Here is a 17306-nt window from a genome sequence, read left to right on the forward strand (position 1 = left end):
TTTCACACAAGCATTCTCGGACTCCATCTGATTCAACACCCCAACCTCAACCTCCATTGTCATTTACACTATTGTTAACTATCTCTACTATCGTTAGCCATTATTAATTAATAACTGTCCTTTCTCTTCCTTCTTCACCAAGTTCTAGCCACCCTGTTACATGTAACTGCCTTTTCCGCACCAATGTTCTAGTTTATGTTTATTATGCACTCCCGTTTTATGTGAACCAGCATGATGTGACTGCTGTCTCGAATGCCGGTATATAAAAATCCGAAATAAATAAATAAATAAATAAATAAATAAATATAATTGCGATGGAGAAGGTACAGTGAAGGGCGACCAAAATGATAAGGGGAATGGAACAGCTCCCCTATTATGAAAGACTAAAGAGGTTAAGACTTTTCAGCTTGGAAAAGAGATGGCTGAGGGGGGATATGATAGAGGTGTTTAAAATCATGAGAGGTCTAGAATGAGTAGATGGGAATCGGTTATTTATTCTTTCAGATAATAGAAAGACTAGGGGGCACTCCATGAAGTTAGCATGTGGCACATTTAAAACTAATCAGAGAAAGTTCTTTTTCACTCATCCGCACAATTAAACTCTGGAATTTGTTGCCAGAGGATGTGGTTAGTGCAGTTAGTATAGCTGTGTTTAAAAAAGGATTGGATAAGTTTCTGGAGGAGAAGTCCATTACCTGCTATTAATTAAGTTGACTTAGAAAATAGCCACTGCTATTACTAGCAACGGTAACATGGAATAGACTTAGTTTTTGGGTACTTGCCAGGTTCTTATGGCCTGGATTGGCCACTGTTGGAAACAGGATGCTGGGCTTGATGGACCCTTGGTCTGACCCAGTATGGCATGATCTTATGTTCCTAGAGGTTAAATCCATAAACTGCTGTTATGGTAATTAATAAGCAATAGTAGCTTGTGTTGTAGATGTGGACCCTTGGGCCGGCTAAGGCCTTGTGGAGAATCCGCTGAAGGCAGGCCTGCAGCAGGACCTATAGCCAGGAGGCGGACTGGACCAAGAGATGAGAGGTCCAAGTCGAGGCAGACAGCGAAGAAGAAGTAACAAGGACAGTCCAGTGGTCATGGCAGGTGGCAGAGAAGCAAGACGTAGAGCCAAACCAGAGGTCAGGGCAGGCAGCAGGCTGGGGAATACTGGAGACGAGACAAGGATCAGGACGGGCAGCAGACCAGGAGCACCAGGAGACAAGCCATGGATCAGGAACCAGAGAGTCAAGCCGAGAAGGGAACTGAAGAACAGGAGTGGAGCAGGAGTTGGAACACAGGAGCTACTTGTGAAAGTCAGACCTGTTGCAAAAGCAAAACAGGAAGGCCTGCAGTGATCTATATATAGGCCAGAGGTGATGACGTTCTGTTGGGGGCCAGGCCGAGGTTTCCGGCCGCAGCCCCTTTAAATTCTGTGTCATTGGGCGCACGCGCTCATAGGAGCGGAGTCCCTCACCCTGTTCGGCGGCGTCTCCCTCATGGCGAGAGAACACCGCTGGGGAACCTCGCCGTGTAGAGAGAGAGCAGAGAAGAGCCGGCCAGAAGCCCCCGCTTCCGCGGGTAAGTGAGGAGGGTGCCCAGTTGCGGCTGCCCGCGGTCAGGTTTCCCAACAGCTTGTGATCTATCTAATGTTTGGGTACTTGCCAGGTACATGTGACTTAAATTGGCCTCTGTTGGAAACAGGATACTGGGCTTGATGGACCCTTGGTCTGACCCAGTATGGCATTTCTTATGTTCTTATATTCTTATATATATAGTGGGTGATACCTTGTTTGGCTAATAGTTGGCATAGAGGTAATATATAAATATTAAAAATGGTAGCAGACAAGGGTGATCCTTGAGACATTCCATAGTCCAAATTTATTTTATCTGATAGGGAATTACCAATCCTTACTTGAAAACAACAATTTTGCAAGTAGGAAATAAACCATTGGAGGGTTATACCATTGAGGCCAATTTCAGACAACCTGTGAATCAGGATCAGATAATCAAATGTATCAAAGGCAGCTGATATGTAAAGTAATACCAATAGATATGACTGACCTGCATCAAATCCCCTTAATACAGTATCTGTTAAGCAAGCAATAGAGATTCAGTGTTAAAACGTTTTCTAAAACCAAATTAAGATGGAAAGAGTATATTATTTGCAACAAGGTGCTCTGCCAACTGAGCCTGTACTAATTTTTCCAATATCTTGGCCAAAAATGGTAAATTAGAGATGGGTCTGAAATTATTTAACATATGAGTCAGGATTTCCCTTTTTTAAAATATTAGTCTAATTACAGTGCATTGCAAAGGCATCTTGCCTTGAGATAATGATAAATTTGTCTTAGCAATGGATTGGCCACTGTTGGAGACAGGATGCTGGGCTTGATGGACCCTTGGTCTGACCCAATATGGCATGTTCTTATAGGAGAAGAAATTGACAGAGCCACTGATTTTAAGGCTAATGTAGGAATTGCATCTAAAGGATGAGTCGCTGGGTTTAATTTCTTTAAGACTGATTTTATTTCGAAGGTAGAGACACTCTTAAAAGATGTCCAAGGGGTTACATCTTGCGATTTTGTTATTGTTTGGCTGGAGATGGAGAGATGTTGTTAAGGAGTTTTTGATCTTTTCCTTAAAACAACTCTGTAAGGTTTTCCTAGGTACCTAATACCATTCTCTTGACCATGGGTTCCGTGGTGGGGTGGGCGGGTGACAGTTTTTAAAAATTATAGATTGCTGGAAGGATATGGGCTTTGTCAGGCCCTGGTCAGAGTCTGAATGAATTGGGGGGGGAGGGGACAGCACAGACATTTTTTGAACAGGGCCGCAAAAAAGCTAGAACCAGCACTGCTAATTTAAGTCTGTAGAAAGCCTGCTCTGATCCTCATTTTCTTTCTCTGCCCCCTATCCTCTCTGCTTCCCCCTTTCCTCATGTCAGCCCAAAAATGAGTGTCCTGGGCCGGGAATTACCTTCTTTTCCAATGACAGAAAATATAAATCCAGCCAGGATCCCTCGAAAAAGGATAGAAATTTGGCCAGGGGATCCACTTCCCTCTCCTTCCTGTTCTTCTTTGGTCTACCTTGTCAATTGCTATTCTGTTATTTCTTTAACCAGTCTTGGCCATAGGGAGGTCAATATTCAAAACATGTTCAGCGTTATTTAGCGGAGCTTATGTGGCTAATTAGCAACCACTGAATATGTGCATACGTTCGGCTGCTGTTTAGCCATACAAATCCCTTATACTCCTAAAATATACCCCAAAAAATGTGGGTGTGCATTGGGCGGATCAAGAGTGGAGCGATTTAGATGTATAACTTATACGCCTAACTACCAATGTACATCTAAGTTTAGACGCCCCCATAGAACAGGTCTAAGCATAGCCAGATAGTCGGATAAGTTATATCCTGCTATGTTACTTAAATGTCCAGCTTTGAATATTGACCGCAGGATGTTTATTTGCATGTAGGATGGAGTCCACCAAACTCTCTCTCTCAGACTGTGTTCTTAAGTTTTTTTCTTTTGTTGTAGGAATAAAAGCATGTCACTCCTTCTTACTTATCTGAATACAGGTAAGCACCTCTCCTTTTAATCTTCATTTTCACTTTTAACCATAATGTCTCAGTTTCTGTAGGAAATGCAGCATATCACAATTGCTGGTGGCAAAATGTGTAACCTCAGGATCTGGAGATCCCTATTTCTGGCATAAATGGTTGTGACACTGCTCTATGAATAAAGGGAGGAAGGGATTTATCCTTGGCATGGCTAATGGTGACAGTGTGTGCTCTATGGATATTGAGATTTCTTTTTATGTTATCACTCATGATGAGGCTGAATGTTCTGTGGAAATAGTGAGGAGGGAATTGGTTCTCTCTCTAATATGGCAGGCTATCGCCCATTAGGGATGTGCAGACCAAAAGTTTAAGTTCATAAGTCCATAAGTCGAAAGGGGGGGTCATTTGCGGTCAATATGGACATATGGAGAATTCCATAAGTTGAGTCTATGTCCATATGTGCAAATAAAAATTTAAACCCCTCACCCGCCTTAATTCCCCCCCCCCCCCCCAAGACTTACCAAAACTCCCTGGTGGTCCAGCGGGGTCAGGACGCCATTTCTGAACTCCTTTGCAAGGAGCACGTGAGGTCGGCGTCACGTCGGAGTGACGCGGCGTCACGTGATTCCCCGCGGGTCCGCTCCCGGACCCCTCGTTGGGCCCAAAAGGCACTTTTGGCCAGCTTGGGGGGTTCAGGAGGCCCCCCCAAGCTGGCCAAAAGTGCCTTTTGGGCCCAACGAGGGGTCCGGGAGCGGACCGAGGGGAATCACGTGACGCCGCGTCACTCCAACGTGGCGCCGACGTCACGTGATTCCCCTCGGGTTCGCTTCCGGACCCCTCGTTGGGCCCAAAAGGAACTTTTGGCCAGCTTGGGGGGGTCAGGAGGCACTTTTGGCCAGCTTGGGGGGGCCTCCTGACCCCCCCCAAGCTGGCCAAAAGTGCCTTTTGGGCCCAACGAGGGGTCCGGGAGCGGAACCGCGATGGACCACGTGACGTCGGCGTCACGTCGGAGTGACGCGGACATCACGTGATTCCCCGCGCGTCCGCTCCCGGACCCTCACGGAACTTTTGGCCAGCTTGGGGAGTTTTGGTAAGTCTTGGGGGGGGGGGGGGGGATTAAGGAGGGTGAGGGGTTTAAATTTTTATTTAGATCAACAATCGCGATTTCCAACGTATTCAACATAGCTATGTTGAATAAGTTGGAAATCCGATCGTTTACGCCTCATCACTTTTTTAAGTTAAAAAAAAAAAGTTGCGTTTTACATTTAAGTTCAAAACGAATGCACACCCCTATCGCCCATAGGGGGTTATTTCCCTAGCATTGGTAGCTTCATGCCGTCATTATACAAATATATCTGTAAATTATTTCAGCTCACAATGCAGCTACACAGGCTGTACCTCTTCTGTAGTGGGGCTTTGTGTTTGTGTGTGCAGGAAGCTGGCACTGCTGCTCCCATGATGTACCTCTTCTGTATGAGGCTATGTGTATGTCTGTGAGGGAAGCTGGCACTGTGCAGGCCATGATGTACTTCTTCAGTAGTGGAGCTTTTTGTATGTGTGTGAGGGAAGTTTGCACTGCTGCCACCCAGGCTGTATCTGTTCTGAAGTGGGTCTTTATGTATGTATGTATGTGAGGGAAGCTTGCGGTGCCGCCGCCCATGATATACAGTATCTCTTCTCTGTTGAGGCCCATATTGTATCTGTTCTCTCATGGGGAAGTGTGAGAATTTTGCATTGCTATTGTCTGTGAGACATAGGGACTAAGATTTTGAAAACAAACATAATCTTTCCCTGAGGACAAGCAGGATTGTAGTCTTCACACATGGGTAACATCATCAGATGGAGCCTGATGCGGAAAACTTATGTCAAAGTTTCTAGAAACTTTGACTAGGCACATTGAGCATGCCCAGAATGCCCTATACAACGTGTCCCGGTGGGATCCCTCTTCAGTCTCTTTTTCCGTGGAGCTGTGAGCCTCGAGGTTTGATTGAGCTCTAAAACGTTTGGCTTTTTGCCATGTGGAAAACTTTGTTTTTGAGGTTTTTTTCTGTTTCTCTTTGGTCCGTCGCCGGGTCCCTCTAGGTGCCTCCTCGTAATACCTCCAGTCAGGGTTTTCAGCGTTCGGGTAAGTTTTGTTTTGCGGTCAGTTCCCCTCTTGGAAGCGGTGCCTCGGTGCCCATTTTCCATTGATGCTTGTTGCCATTGTTCTGTGTTTTTACCCGTTTGTTTCGCCCCATCATGGACATGTCTGGCTTCCACTGATGCAGCCAGTGCCCGAGGACCAGGTCAATCACTGATCCTCATGAGGTTTGCATTCTTTATCTGGGGGCATCGCATGATGTCTGAGGTTGCCTCTTGTGCACCCAAGTGACCTCGAAGGGACATCGGCTTCAACTCGACAAAATGGCCAACCTCTTTGGGTTGAAGAAGTCCGAGCCATCAACACTGGAGGACTTTGGAACTGCACCGATGGACACCATGCTATTGACATCAGCGGGACCATCGGTTCCATCGAGGTCGCTGGTGGCTAGGGGTACCAGAGACCGACTGTTGTCTATCTCCTCCAGGCCAAGGCCAAGGACATTGGGTTCATCGTCCTCGACCTTGGCACTGGGGAAAGACGGGCCGAGCATCGTGGGAAGACCAAGAAGCATTGGCACCTGTCTCTGTCGAATCACAGTACCTGGTATGGGGACGCCTCGGCTTTTACTGCGATGCCCCCAAAGTGACCCCATGGCAAGGAGCGGCAAACTTCCATCGATGCCCAAGGTCCACCACAGTCTCCACCGATCATGGTGCCAGTTGCGAACACTTTCACAGGTCCCAGGAAGATCTGGCCACCTCTCCTTCGTTCTAGTCAGTATTGGCATTGGCAGCATTTGAGGAGGAACTGGAGCATCGAGTCCAGCTAGTGGTGAAGTGAGCATTGCAGGGCTTCAGTCCCATGGCACCGGAGCTCGTGTCACCCATGCTCACACCGCTTTTAGAGAAGCTCAATGTGCTCATTCATGCCTTACCAACCCAGCTTGCATCAGTTCCTGGGATGGCACCGCGCTTCTTCCGAAATCTTCTCTCCTTGGAGGTCAACTGTCCATGACCAAGTTTCATCGGTTCATCTGTATCAGCAGCAGAAGTTATTGGAACCATCCGAGGTGCATTGGTAGCACTAGCCTGTTTCAACCCTGGTAGCACCCTGGTAGTACCTTAGGACGAAGTTCCTTCACCTTGTCCCAGAGTCGATGATCAATCCGAGTACCCAAGGCTACTAATTCGTCCAGCGAGTCAGGAGTCTGGCGAGCGGCCAGCTCGTCCTTCAAACGGGTATCCAGGCATCTGCAGAAGAGTGTCTTGAGACATTTGGGGTCCCAGCAGAGTTCTGCCCCAAGAGTCTTGAATTCTATGGCGAATTCAGCCAATGATCTGCTGCCCTGCTTCATAGAAACATAGAAACATAGAAATGACGGCAGAAGAAGACCAAACGGCCCATCCAGTCTGCCCAGCAAGCTTCACACATTTTTTTCTCATACTTATCTGTTTCTCTCAGCTCTTTGGTTCTATTTCCCTTCCACCCCCACCATTAATGTAGAGAGCAGTGATGGAGCTGCATCCAAGTGAAATATCAAGCTTGATTAGTTAGGGGTAGTAGGGGAAATAACCGCCGCAATAAGCAAGCTACACCCATGCTTATTTGTTTTACCCAGACTATGTTATTCAGCCCTTATTGGTTGTTTTTCTTCTCCCCTGCCGTTGAAGCAGAGAGGCTATGCTGGGATATGCGTGAAGTATCCGTTTTTCTTCTCCCCTGCCGTTGAAGCAGGGAGCTATGCTGGATATGCGTGAAGTATCAGTTTTTCTTCTCCCCTGCCGTTGAAGCAGAGAGCTATGCTGGATATGCGTGAAGTATCACTTTTTCTTCTCCCCTGCTGTTGAAGCAGAGAGCTATGCTGGATATGCGGTGAAGTATCAGTTTTCTTTTCCCCTGCCGTTGAAGCAGAGAGCTATGCTGGATATGCATTGAAAGTGAAGTATCAGGCTTATTTGGTTTGGGGTAGTAACCGCCGTAACAAGCCAGATACTCCCTGCTTTGTGAGTGCGAATCCTTTTTTCCACATTTCCTCTTGCTGTTGTAGCTTAGAGCGATGTTGGAGTCACAGTAACCATGTGTATGTTTATTGAATAAGGGTATTATCTCCAGGCAGTAGCCGTCATTCTGGCGAGCCACCCACTCTTTATTGACGGCCTCTTGATTTTATGGATCCACAGTGTTTATCCCACGCCCCTTTGAAGTCCTTCACAGTTCTGGTCTTCACCACTTCCTTCGGAAGGGCATTCCAGGCATCCACCAACCTCTCCGTGAAGAAATACTTCCTGACATTGGTTCTGAATCTTCCTCCCTGGAGCTTCAAATCGTGACCCCTGGTTCTGCTGATTTTTTTCCTATGGAAAAGGTTTGTCGTTGTCTTTGAATCATTTAAAACCTTTCAAGTATCTGAAAGTCTGTATCATATCACCTCTGCTCCTCCTTTCCTCCAGGGTGTACATATTTAGATTCTTCAATCTCTCCTCATAAGTCATTCGATGAAGACCTTCCACCTTTTTGGTCGCCCTTCTCTGGACCGCCTCCATCTTGTCTCTGTCTCTTCGGAGATACGGTCTCCAGAACTGAACACAATACTCCAGGTGAGGTCTCACCAAGGACCTGTACAAGGGGATAATCACTGCCCTTTTCTTACTCGATATTCCTCTCTCTATGCAGCCCAGCATTCTTCTGCCTTTAGCTATCGCCTTGTCACATTGTTTCGCCGACTTCAGATCATTAGACACCATTACCCCAAGGTCTCTCTCCTGCTCCGTGCACATCAGCCTTTCTCCCCCCATCGAATACAGTTCATTCGGATTTCCACTCCCCATATGCATGACTCTGCACTTCTTGGCATTGAATGTCAGCTGCCATATCTTCGACCACTCTTCCATCTTCCTTAAATCCCGTCTCATTCTCTCCACTCCTTCTGGCGTGTCCACTCTGTTGCAGATCTTAGTGTCATCCGCAAAAAGACATACCATACCTTTATCCCTTCCGCAATGTCGCTCACAAAGATATTGAAAAGGACCGGTCCCAACACCGATCCCTGCGGTATACCGCTTAAAACCGCTCTCTCTTCAGAGAGAGTTCCATTTACCATCACACATTGTCTTCTGTCCATCAACCAGTTTGCAATCCAGGCCACCACCTCGGCACTCACTCCTAAGCTTCTCATTTTATTCACCAGTCTCCTGTGTGGGACAGTGTCAAAAGCTTTGCTGAAATCCAAGTAGATGACATCGAGTGCTCTTCCTTGATCCAATTCCTTGGTTACCCAGTCAAAAAAGTCAATCAGATTTGTCTGACAGGATCTTCCAATGGTGAATCCATGCTGCCTCTGGTGCAGCAATTCTCCCGACTGTAGATAGTTCACTATTCTCTCTTTCAACAGTGACTTCATTACTTTTCCCACCACCGAAGTGAGGCTAACCGGTCTGTAGTTACCAGCCTCTTCTCTGTTCCCACTCTTGTGAAGCAGGACCACCACCGCTCTCCTCCAATCATTCGGCACCACTCCCGTTTCTAGGGATCTATTGAACAGGTCACACAGCGGACCCGCCAGCACATCTCTGAGCTCCCTCAGTATTCTGGGATGAACTTCATCAGGCCCCATGGCTTTGTCCACTTTCAGGTTCACCAGCTCTTCCCATACATTTTCTACTGTAAATGGAGTTTCATCTACTCCATTCCCTTCCAGTTTCTTGTTAACTAGTGACGGTCCTTCTCCAGGGTCCTCTTTAGTGAACACAGAACTGAAGTATTCATTTAATATTTCTGCCATTTCTTTGTCTCTCTCCACACATTGATCCTTTCCACCTTTCAATTTCACTATACCACTTTGAACTTTTCTCTTTTCACTGATGTATCTGAACAATGTTTTGTTACCACTCTTTACCTCTTTGGCAATCCTCTCTTCCGCTTGACTTTTTGCCATCTTGATTAATTTCTTCGTCTCCCTCAGTTCTACCAGATATTTTTCTTTGTGCTCCTCCTTTTGGGATCTTTTATATTTCTTGAACGCTGTTCTTTTAGCCTTTATTTTGTCAGCCACCTCCTTTGAGAACCAGATAGGTTTCATTTTTCTTTTGCTTTTCTTTACTTTTCTAACATATAGATTAGTTGCCTTGGTAATTGCTCCTTTTAGATTGGTCCACTGTTGATCCACATCTCTCTCGTTTTCCCAGCCTTTTAGTTCTTCCTCCAGGTACTTCCCCATTTCATCAAAGTCTGTGTTTTTGAACATCAAAACTTGGGTTTTTGTGCTTCTTTTCCGTGTCCTTTTTGTGATATTAAACCATACCGTTTGATGATCACTGGTGCTGAGGTGGGCACCCACCTGGACGTCTGAGACATTATCTCCATTAGTGAGCACTAAGTCAAGTATAGCTCCTTCTCTCGTGGGTTCCATTACCATTTGTTTGAACAAAGCTACTTGCAGGGCATCTACTATTTCTCTACTATTATTAGATTCTGCAGATGGGATTCTCCAGTCTACATCTGGCATATTAAAGTCTCCAATGATCACCACTTCTCCTTTCTTTCCTATCCTTTGGATATCTTCAACCAGATCTCTGTCCAGCTCTTCCTTTTGGTTTGGAGGCCTGTAAACCACTCCAATAAAAATGGATGCCCCATCTTTTTTTAAGTCAGCCCATAGTGCTTCTTCTTTGCCCCATCTTCCTTGCAGGTCAGATGCTTGGATATTGTTTCTGACATAAAGAGCCACTCCTCCCCCTTTCCTATCCTCTCTGTCCTTCCTTAACAAGTTATAGCCTGGTATTGCCGTATCCCAGTCATGAGATTCCGTAAACCACGTTTCCGTGACAGCAACAACGTCCAAGTCCGCCTCCACCATTAGGGCTTGCAGCTCTGGGATTTTATTGCCCAAACTACGAGCATTTGTGCTCATAGCTTTCCAGCTTTCTTTGTTCAGGTTACTGGTGTTCCTGGACTCCTTTTGTGACCTATTTAGTTGAGTTTTGTTATCCACTTTTCTCTTTGCATTTGTGCAAGGGAAGAGATTAATGCCTCTGATGACAGAGTCATCCATCACCGTGAGCTTTTTCCTTTGGTTTCTGATCTGGAATTTCTGTATGCATTGGGTTTTTTCTCTCTTTTCCGATAACATTTCAATCTTTTTCTCAAGGACTTCTTCAGAATTTAATACAGAGAAGGCGTTTTGTACTTGTTGCACTTGATACAGTGTGTGTCTACGGAACACAGGTCTTATACTACCAGAGCCCACTGTAATACTTTTTAAGTTCCTTAATGGCCTGTGTGAGTGGGGGGATAGAGTTGTGGGCTGCACAGCTTTCAATAATGGGTGTCTGTGGGTTACAGGTCTTATCCTACCTGAGCCCACAGTAAATCTCTTTTTTCTTGAGTTTTGGTTATTCAGTGGTAAGTGGAAATTATTTCCTGAATAATGTACCGTGGCTGAGACTCTCTTTATTGAAGCTAATTCAGCTTTAAAGTCATCCACTAAAGCAGAACCGGCAACACAGGTTCGCACAGGGTCATCAAAAACAGATTTAAACAAGTCCATAAATCCTTCTATGTCCTGCAAAATGGGGTCCTTGTCTTCCCACAAGGTGGATGCCCAAGGCAGTGCTCTACCATCCATGTACGAAAGGATGTGGGTGGTCTTAGAGAGAGCCGTAGGAAATAAAGATGGTTGTAAAGTAAAGTGCATGCAGCACTGGTTCAAAAAGCCCCGGATCTTCTGGATTTCTCCGGAAAAGCGGATTGGAACCCCAGTGGTATAGCAGTCTTCAAAGTTACCTCTTGTAACTGACCTTCATGGTTGGAAGCTGTGCCTTGAACCTTCTGTGTGTGTAGCTGATGAAATGCTGTAGTAAGTTTCTCCAAGGCATCTTGCTGATCCGAGATGTGCAGGGCCAGACCTGGTATGGCCTGCAAGGCAGAGAGTTGTGCCGGATCCATGGTGGTATGCTGGGTCCTGGAGTATGCCGGGTCCTGGAGTTAAGCTGGATCTATGGAGTTACGCTGGGTCCTGGAGTTAAGCCGGATCCATGGAGTTAGCAATCTGTCATGTTCTCCGTGAGGAGTTAACAATCTGTCATGATCCGCTATGCTAGTGGGAGGAGCAATCAGATAGAGGTGTCAATCTGATATATTCCGTAGGCAGACTTAGCAATCTGTTGTTATGGACTGCCGGAGATAGTAGTAAGTGGATCCTTGGGCCGGTGGCAGATGACCACGCCCCCGGGGGAAGATCCTGAGAGGGACCACCGGCTAGGCTTAGAGTATGGAGACAGACACACTAGTTCTTTTATTAAACAGGTCTTGAAACCACCAGAGGTGGCAGTAGTGAGCTGAAGTGCCTGGTAGGGCTGTAGTCCCTCAGATACTGTAACAGCGATCCCTGGATGGCTGAGCTGTTGAGAAACTGTAGACAGTGAGTAGGCAGGGTATGCAGAGTTCATGAACAGAACTAGATGACAACACTCACAAATTGGTCTTAGGGAGCTCAGGAGCTGGAAAGGATAGGCCCTCGAGGAGCGAGTACCTGGTTCCAGGGAAAGCTCTGAGAGAGTGATGGTAACTCACAATGATGTAGATAATGATGATTTCCAGGCAGAAGAGAATCAGCAGTCAAGAACGAGGGCCCTCGAGGAGCGAGTACCGGTTCCCGTCTGTAACGCTGCACTCCGCCATGTTTCCCAGAAGCCTAAGGGCGCGAGCACGGCACGGCCCTGTCTCAAGTACCAGCAGTGGCGCGAACCTCAGGGGTGTCCCCCTGAGATGATGTCATCCGCACCGGATATTTAAGGTCTCTGAATTCACTAACTAATCAAGTTAGCAAAGAAAGGAAAGGTTTTCTTATGCTCCTAGCTACTCTGCCTCCTCGGACTTACCAGGGGTACCCTTCTCGGGGGCCTCATTTCTCTTTTGCCTTTCAGGTCACAGTCTTGAACTGGTACTTGCTCCTTGAGGGCCCACGTTCTTGGACCTGCTTCTGAACACCACTTCTGCCAGGAAGTCATTGCTGCCTACAACACCAGTGAGTTACCATCCTTCTCTTACAGCTTTCCCTGGAACCAGGTACTCACTCCTCGAGAGCCTAATCCATTCCAGCTCCTGGGCTGCTTCAAGAGAATATTGTGTGAGTGTTACCATCAAGGTTCTATTCCTGAACTCTGCATACCCTGCCTACTCACTATACTTAGTTTCTCTACAGCTCTGCCATCTTGGGATCGCTGTTCTGGTATCTGAGGGACTACAGCCCAGCCGAGTGCTTCCAGCTTACTTCTGCCACACCTCTGGTGGTTCAATATACTATTTAATAAAAGAACTAGTATGTGTCTGTCTCCAAACTCTGAGCCTGACCAGTGGTCCCTCTCGGGATCTTACCCCGGGGGCGTGGTCATCTGCCACTGGCCCAAGGATCCACCCACAACTATTCCAAACAATAACAACTTGCCCGTATATCCAGTAATATATAACAGAAGGAATTTTCTCAGAGACATAGAGCATAACTAAACAAAGTTGCATCCAACCCCCCACCATGTATTTTTTATCTCCCCCATCCATCCACCATTCAGACACAGTCTTATCATTCACACCACTCACCCAAAGTCTCTCCATTCACAATCTGCAAAATTTTCTACTGCTCCACCGAGTTCTATAGTATACATCATTTCACTTTTTCCCACAATAAAAAGTACCCATTTAAAGCTTGCAAAGCTTTAGGATCAACAATATTTGTAATGCTTCCAGCAAGGAGGGAGTAGCCATCAAGTTCTTCCAGCTATTTACATTCGGCGCCTCCTCATCCTTCCATGAGGAAAGAATCACTTTTTTTGCTATAATAAAGGCAACACTTAAAATGTTTCTGCTTCCACTAGGCCAACTCTTACCCCGTTCAAACAAAGGAAGATAGATCATGTTGCTAGAGCAATCAAGCAAGACCTCCATAAACCTTCCAAGAAACTCTAAGATTTGAACCCAAAAGGGCTGAATTTTATGACATTCCATATATATGTGACAGAGATCTCCTGTGTGAATTTTACATCTAAGACACATTTCCAAATCCCACAGACACATCCACATCTCCTTTGTCTGCATAAGATAAATTTGATGTAGAAGTCTATATTGAACTTCTCTAAGACTCACTGCTTTCAGTTCCTAAATAGGAACCCAAATACCCTACCATATCCTCAGTTCCTATACCCATCTGCAAGTCTGCTTCCCATAGCTTAGACAATTTGACAAGGTGTTCTTTTGCAAGGGTTTTCTTTAAAAAAAAGGGACCCAAATACCAATTGTATTAAACTTTGGAACAGTTTCCATAAATGTCTTTTCATCCTTGGAAAGAGTAACCTACAGTAGGTCCCCCTTACAAACCTTCAGACAATAGTGAAGAGCCTGCAAATAGCCATAAAAATGCTTAGTGGCTAAAGACCAACTCTCCTGCGGCTGCTGATAGGAATATAGGCAGTTCAGCTCTGAGTCAATCAGCTGCCCCTGACAACACAGCCTATTCTTCTTCCAGCTATGAAAAATAGTTCCTCACAGGACAAGCAGGATGGTAATCCTCACATATGGGTGACGTCAGTGGATGAAGCCCTTTTACGGAAAACGTTTCTGTCAAAGTTTCTATAAAGCTTTGACTGACACTGGCACACTGGGTGAACTGAGCATGCTCAGCCTGCAATTATCCCTGTGACCACAGGTGTCTCTCCTCAGTCTTCTTTTTCCTGCTCTGCAGTAAGCATAGCAGTTAGGAGCTCTGTGAGAAATTCTCACACTTTTTCCTCATGGAAACATTTAAACTTTTACTTCACAAATGCTTTTTCCCTGCATGGGTCTCCCTTCGCGTACATTTAATTGATGCTCGGTGAGTACTATGCCCTGTTTTTCAGTCGGTTCCTGACACCTCACTACAATTTCCCCGGCCTACCAACCGAATTGCAGCCTTCCCTCTCCCTATGTTTTCACAGTTAGCCCCACATAGCCTGTGAGTGTCCTCCTGTGACCCTCTGCCTGGTTATTAGTGCTAGTGGGATAGGGACTTCCACGGTTACCATTGCCACCAGGGCCTCTGTCGAATTCATACCTCAGTACCTTCGTGCAGTCGATGCCCCCATCACTAACGTTGATACCCCCATCCAGGCCGTCCTGCCTTTTTCGATGCCATCGACATCCCTCCCCCGCGATCCATCGATGCCATCGATCCCCGCATCGATTCTTTCAGTGCCATCAATGTTTTCATCCATGGCACTGATTTTTCCATCGATGCTCGGGTGGATGCCAACGATGCACACCTTGGTATTGGTGCCATCGATGCCTGGGTCGATGCCATTGATGCCCAGGTCAGTTCCATCGATACCTGGGTCAATTCCATCAATGCCATCATCAATTCAATCGATGTCATCGATGCCTGGGTCAATGCCATCGATGCCCATATCGATGCCATTGACGCCCATGTCGATGCCGTCGACGCCCGGGTCGTTGCCGTCGACGCCCGGGTCGATGCCGTCGATGCCCATGTCGATGCCGTCGATTCCATCGATGCCCGTGTCAATGCCATCGATGCTGTCGATGCTCATGGCCATGCCACTGATGCCATCGGCGCCCATCTCCATCCATCGATGCCATCGACGCCCATGTCGTTTCCATCGGTGTCCTCGTCGTTCCTTTCGATGCGGCCATCAATTCCATTGATGCCGGTATCAATTTCCCAATGCCATCGATGTCTATTTGATTCTTCGATGCCACATCGTTTTCATCAATACCTACGCCGATGCCATTGGTGTCTCTGTCACTGTTATCATTGCTCTGCCATGGCCATCGACATTTTTTCATCTATATTTTTGACGATACCCTCGAGGCCGCTTCTATGCCGCCATCGATACCGTCAATAATGACATAGCACCTACACGCAATGCCCTCGCCTAAACACAGTGCTCCATGCTTTGAGTTCTTAACTATAGCCCCGTATCAGCCTACGACACTATATAGTGCCAGGAGCAGTGCAGGCATGCTGTCAGTCCGTCATCATTCGCCATCCAAGACAGCGAGGGCATCCACCTCAGCGCTGGGGAAACACAGAAATACAGAAACACAGAAATGACGGCAGAAGAAGACCAAACGGCCCATCCAGTCTGCCCAGCAAGCTATTCACTTTTTTTTTCCCTCTTACTTGTTACACTTGGCTCTTAGTACCTTTTAGTTCTATTTCCTTCCACCCCACCATTAATGCAGAGAGCAGTGTTGGAACTGCAGTTAATCAAATATGTAGCTTAGTTAGGGTAGCAACCGCCTCAACAAGAAAGCTACACCCATGCCCCTGTTCACTCGTCTATGTAATTCAGTCCCTGTTGGTTGCCATCTATATACAGATCCCCCCCCTCCACATTGCCCCCGCCGCTGAAGCAGAGAGCCATGCTGGATATGCATTGAAAGTGAAGTATCAGACTTTCTCCCCTGCCGTTGAAGAAGGGAGCTATGCTGGCTATGCATTGAAAGTGAAGTAACAGACTTTCTCCCCTGTCATTGAAGCAGAGACCGTGACCGTCAACCACCGATGCCATCCAAGACATCTGTGCTATCCTTCTCAGTGCTGGAGAATGCCCGGGCCAAGCAACATCGCTACTGCCACCGCCACTGTTCCACACAGTGCTGACAGTCCTCGGTGCTTCAGAATGACCAGACCGAGTTCCGAGGAATTCTGCTCTGGTGTCACGATACATTGATCTGCTGCAAAGAGGGCCGGGCTCATGAGTCATAATGGCTCCCCTGTACCCGAGGCGTTCCCCACCAACACCGGTGTGGGGTTCTGACCCTCCACAAATTACTGTGGTAGCGTCAGACACACTCAGCCTGTCTCCTCTGTACCTGCACTACCATACCAGGTTACAGAGTTGAGTCGGACGTTTACATCCTTCAGGCTGCCCCTCGATGCCTCCTGAAATCCACGGAGCCATCAATCTTCATCAGCTCATCCTTCTGCGATCCACGACAGATGTTAAGTACTCTAATCCTGCTTCAGCGACAATCCCATTGAGACCTGTTCTCTAAATCGGGCCATATGGTTCAAAAGGTTCTAGGTCGTCTTGTCTTCCAAGAACCGTATTAGTGTTACATATCGCTATTGCCAGCTATGTCAGACACAATACCAAGAGAACCTCTCTACCAATCATTTGGGATTGCATCAGGACATCCTCCCGTTGTCAGCAACGGGACTCTATACTGATTAATATTCTGTCTTCTGGTTCCTAATTAAGGACCGAAATCCCAGATGCATTCGCTGATCTGCTAAACACAAGATCCAGCACACAGTGCCTCAATTGCAAATCCACCTCGAGGCCTGGCGACAGGTCTCGATGTTTTCTTGTACAGCACACAGAAATGCGGGTAAGACTTTTATCGCTCATGCTCCCGTGGGAGATTACATGATATCCAGATTACATCAGCCCCGCCAGTTGGACACCTCCTGGTCTCTCAACTTGCCGGATATCAGAGCGGCCACCCTACTTGGTACCAAGGTTCAGGGTACAGTCCCCCGGACGCTACAAAGCGCAGGGGAGGGAGTTTTAATCTCACTAATCTGATTTCAACAGAAAGTAGTTACTCTCCGCCCATCCTGGACCTCAGAAATATCAACTTTCTTCAGAAGGGACAGGTAAAATGGTGTCTCTCGTC

General features: G+C 46.8%; 1 protein-coding gene across 1 annotated transcript in view; it reads left to right on the plus strand.

Moving 5' to 3' along the window:
- Positions 1 to 17306, plus strand: part of TEX11 (testis expressed 11) — a 974891-nt gene that overhangs the window by 701038 nt on the left and 256547 nt on the right. The window contains exon 21 of the mRNA XM_029607248.1: positions 3534 to 3574. Coding sequence (XP_029463108.1) covers positions 3534 to 3574 — 41 coding nt within the window. The remainder of the gene's footprint in view (positions 1 to 3533; positions 3575 to 17306) is intronic.

Source organism: Rhinatrema bivittatum, chromosome 6 (genome assembly GCF_901001135.1).
Source record: "Rhinatrema bivittatum chromosome 6, aRhiBiv1.1, whole genome shotgun sequence".
NCBI lineage: Eukaryota > Metazoa > Chordata > Amphibia > Gymnophiona > Rhinatrematidae > Rhinatrema > Rhinatrema bivittatum.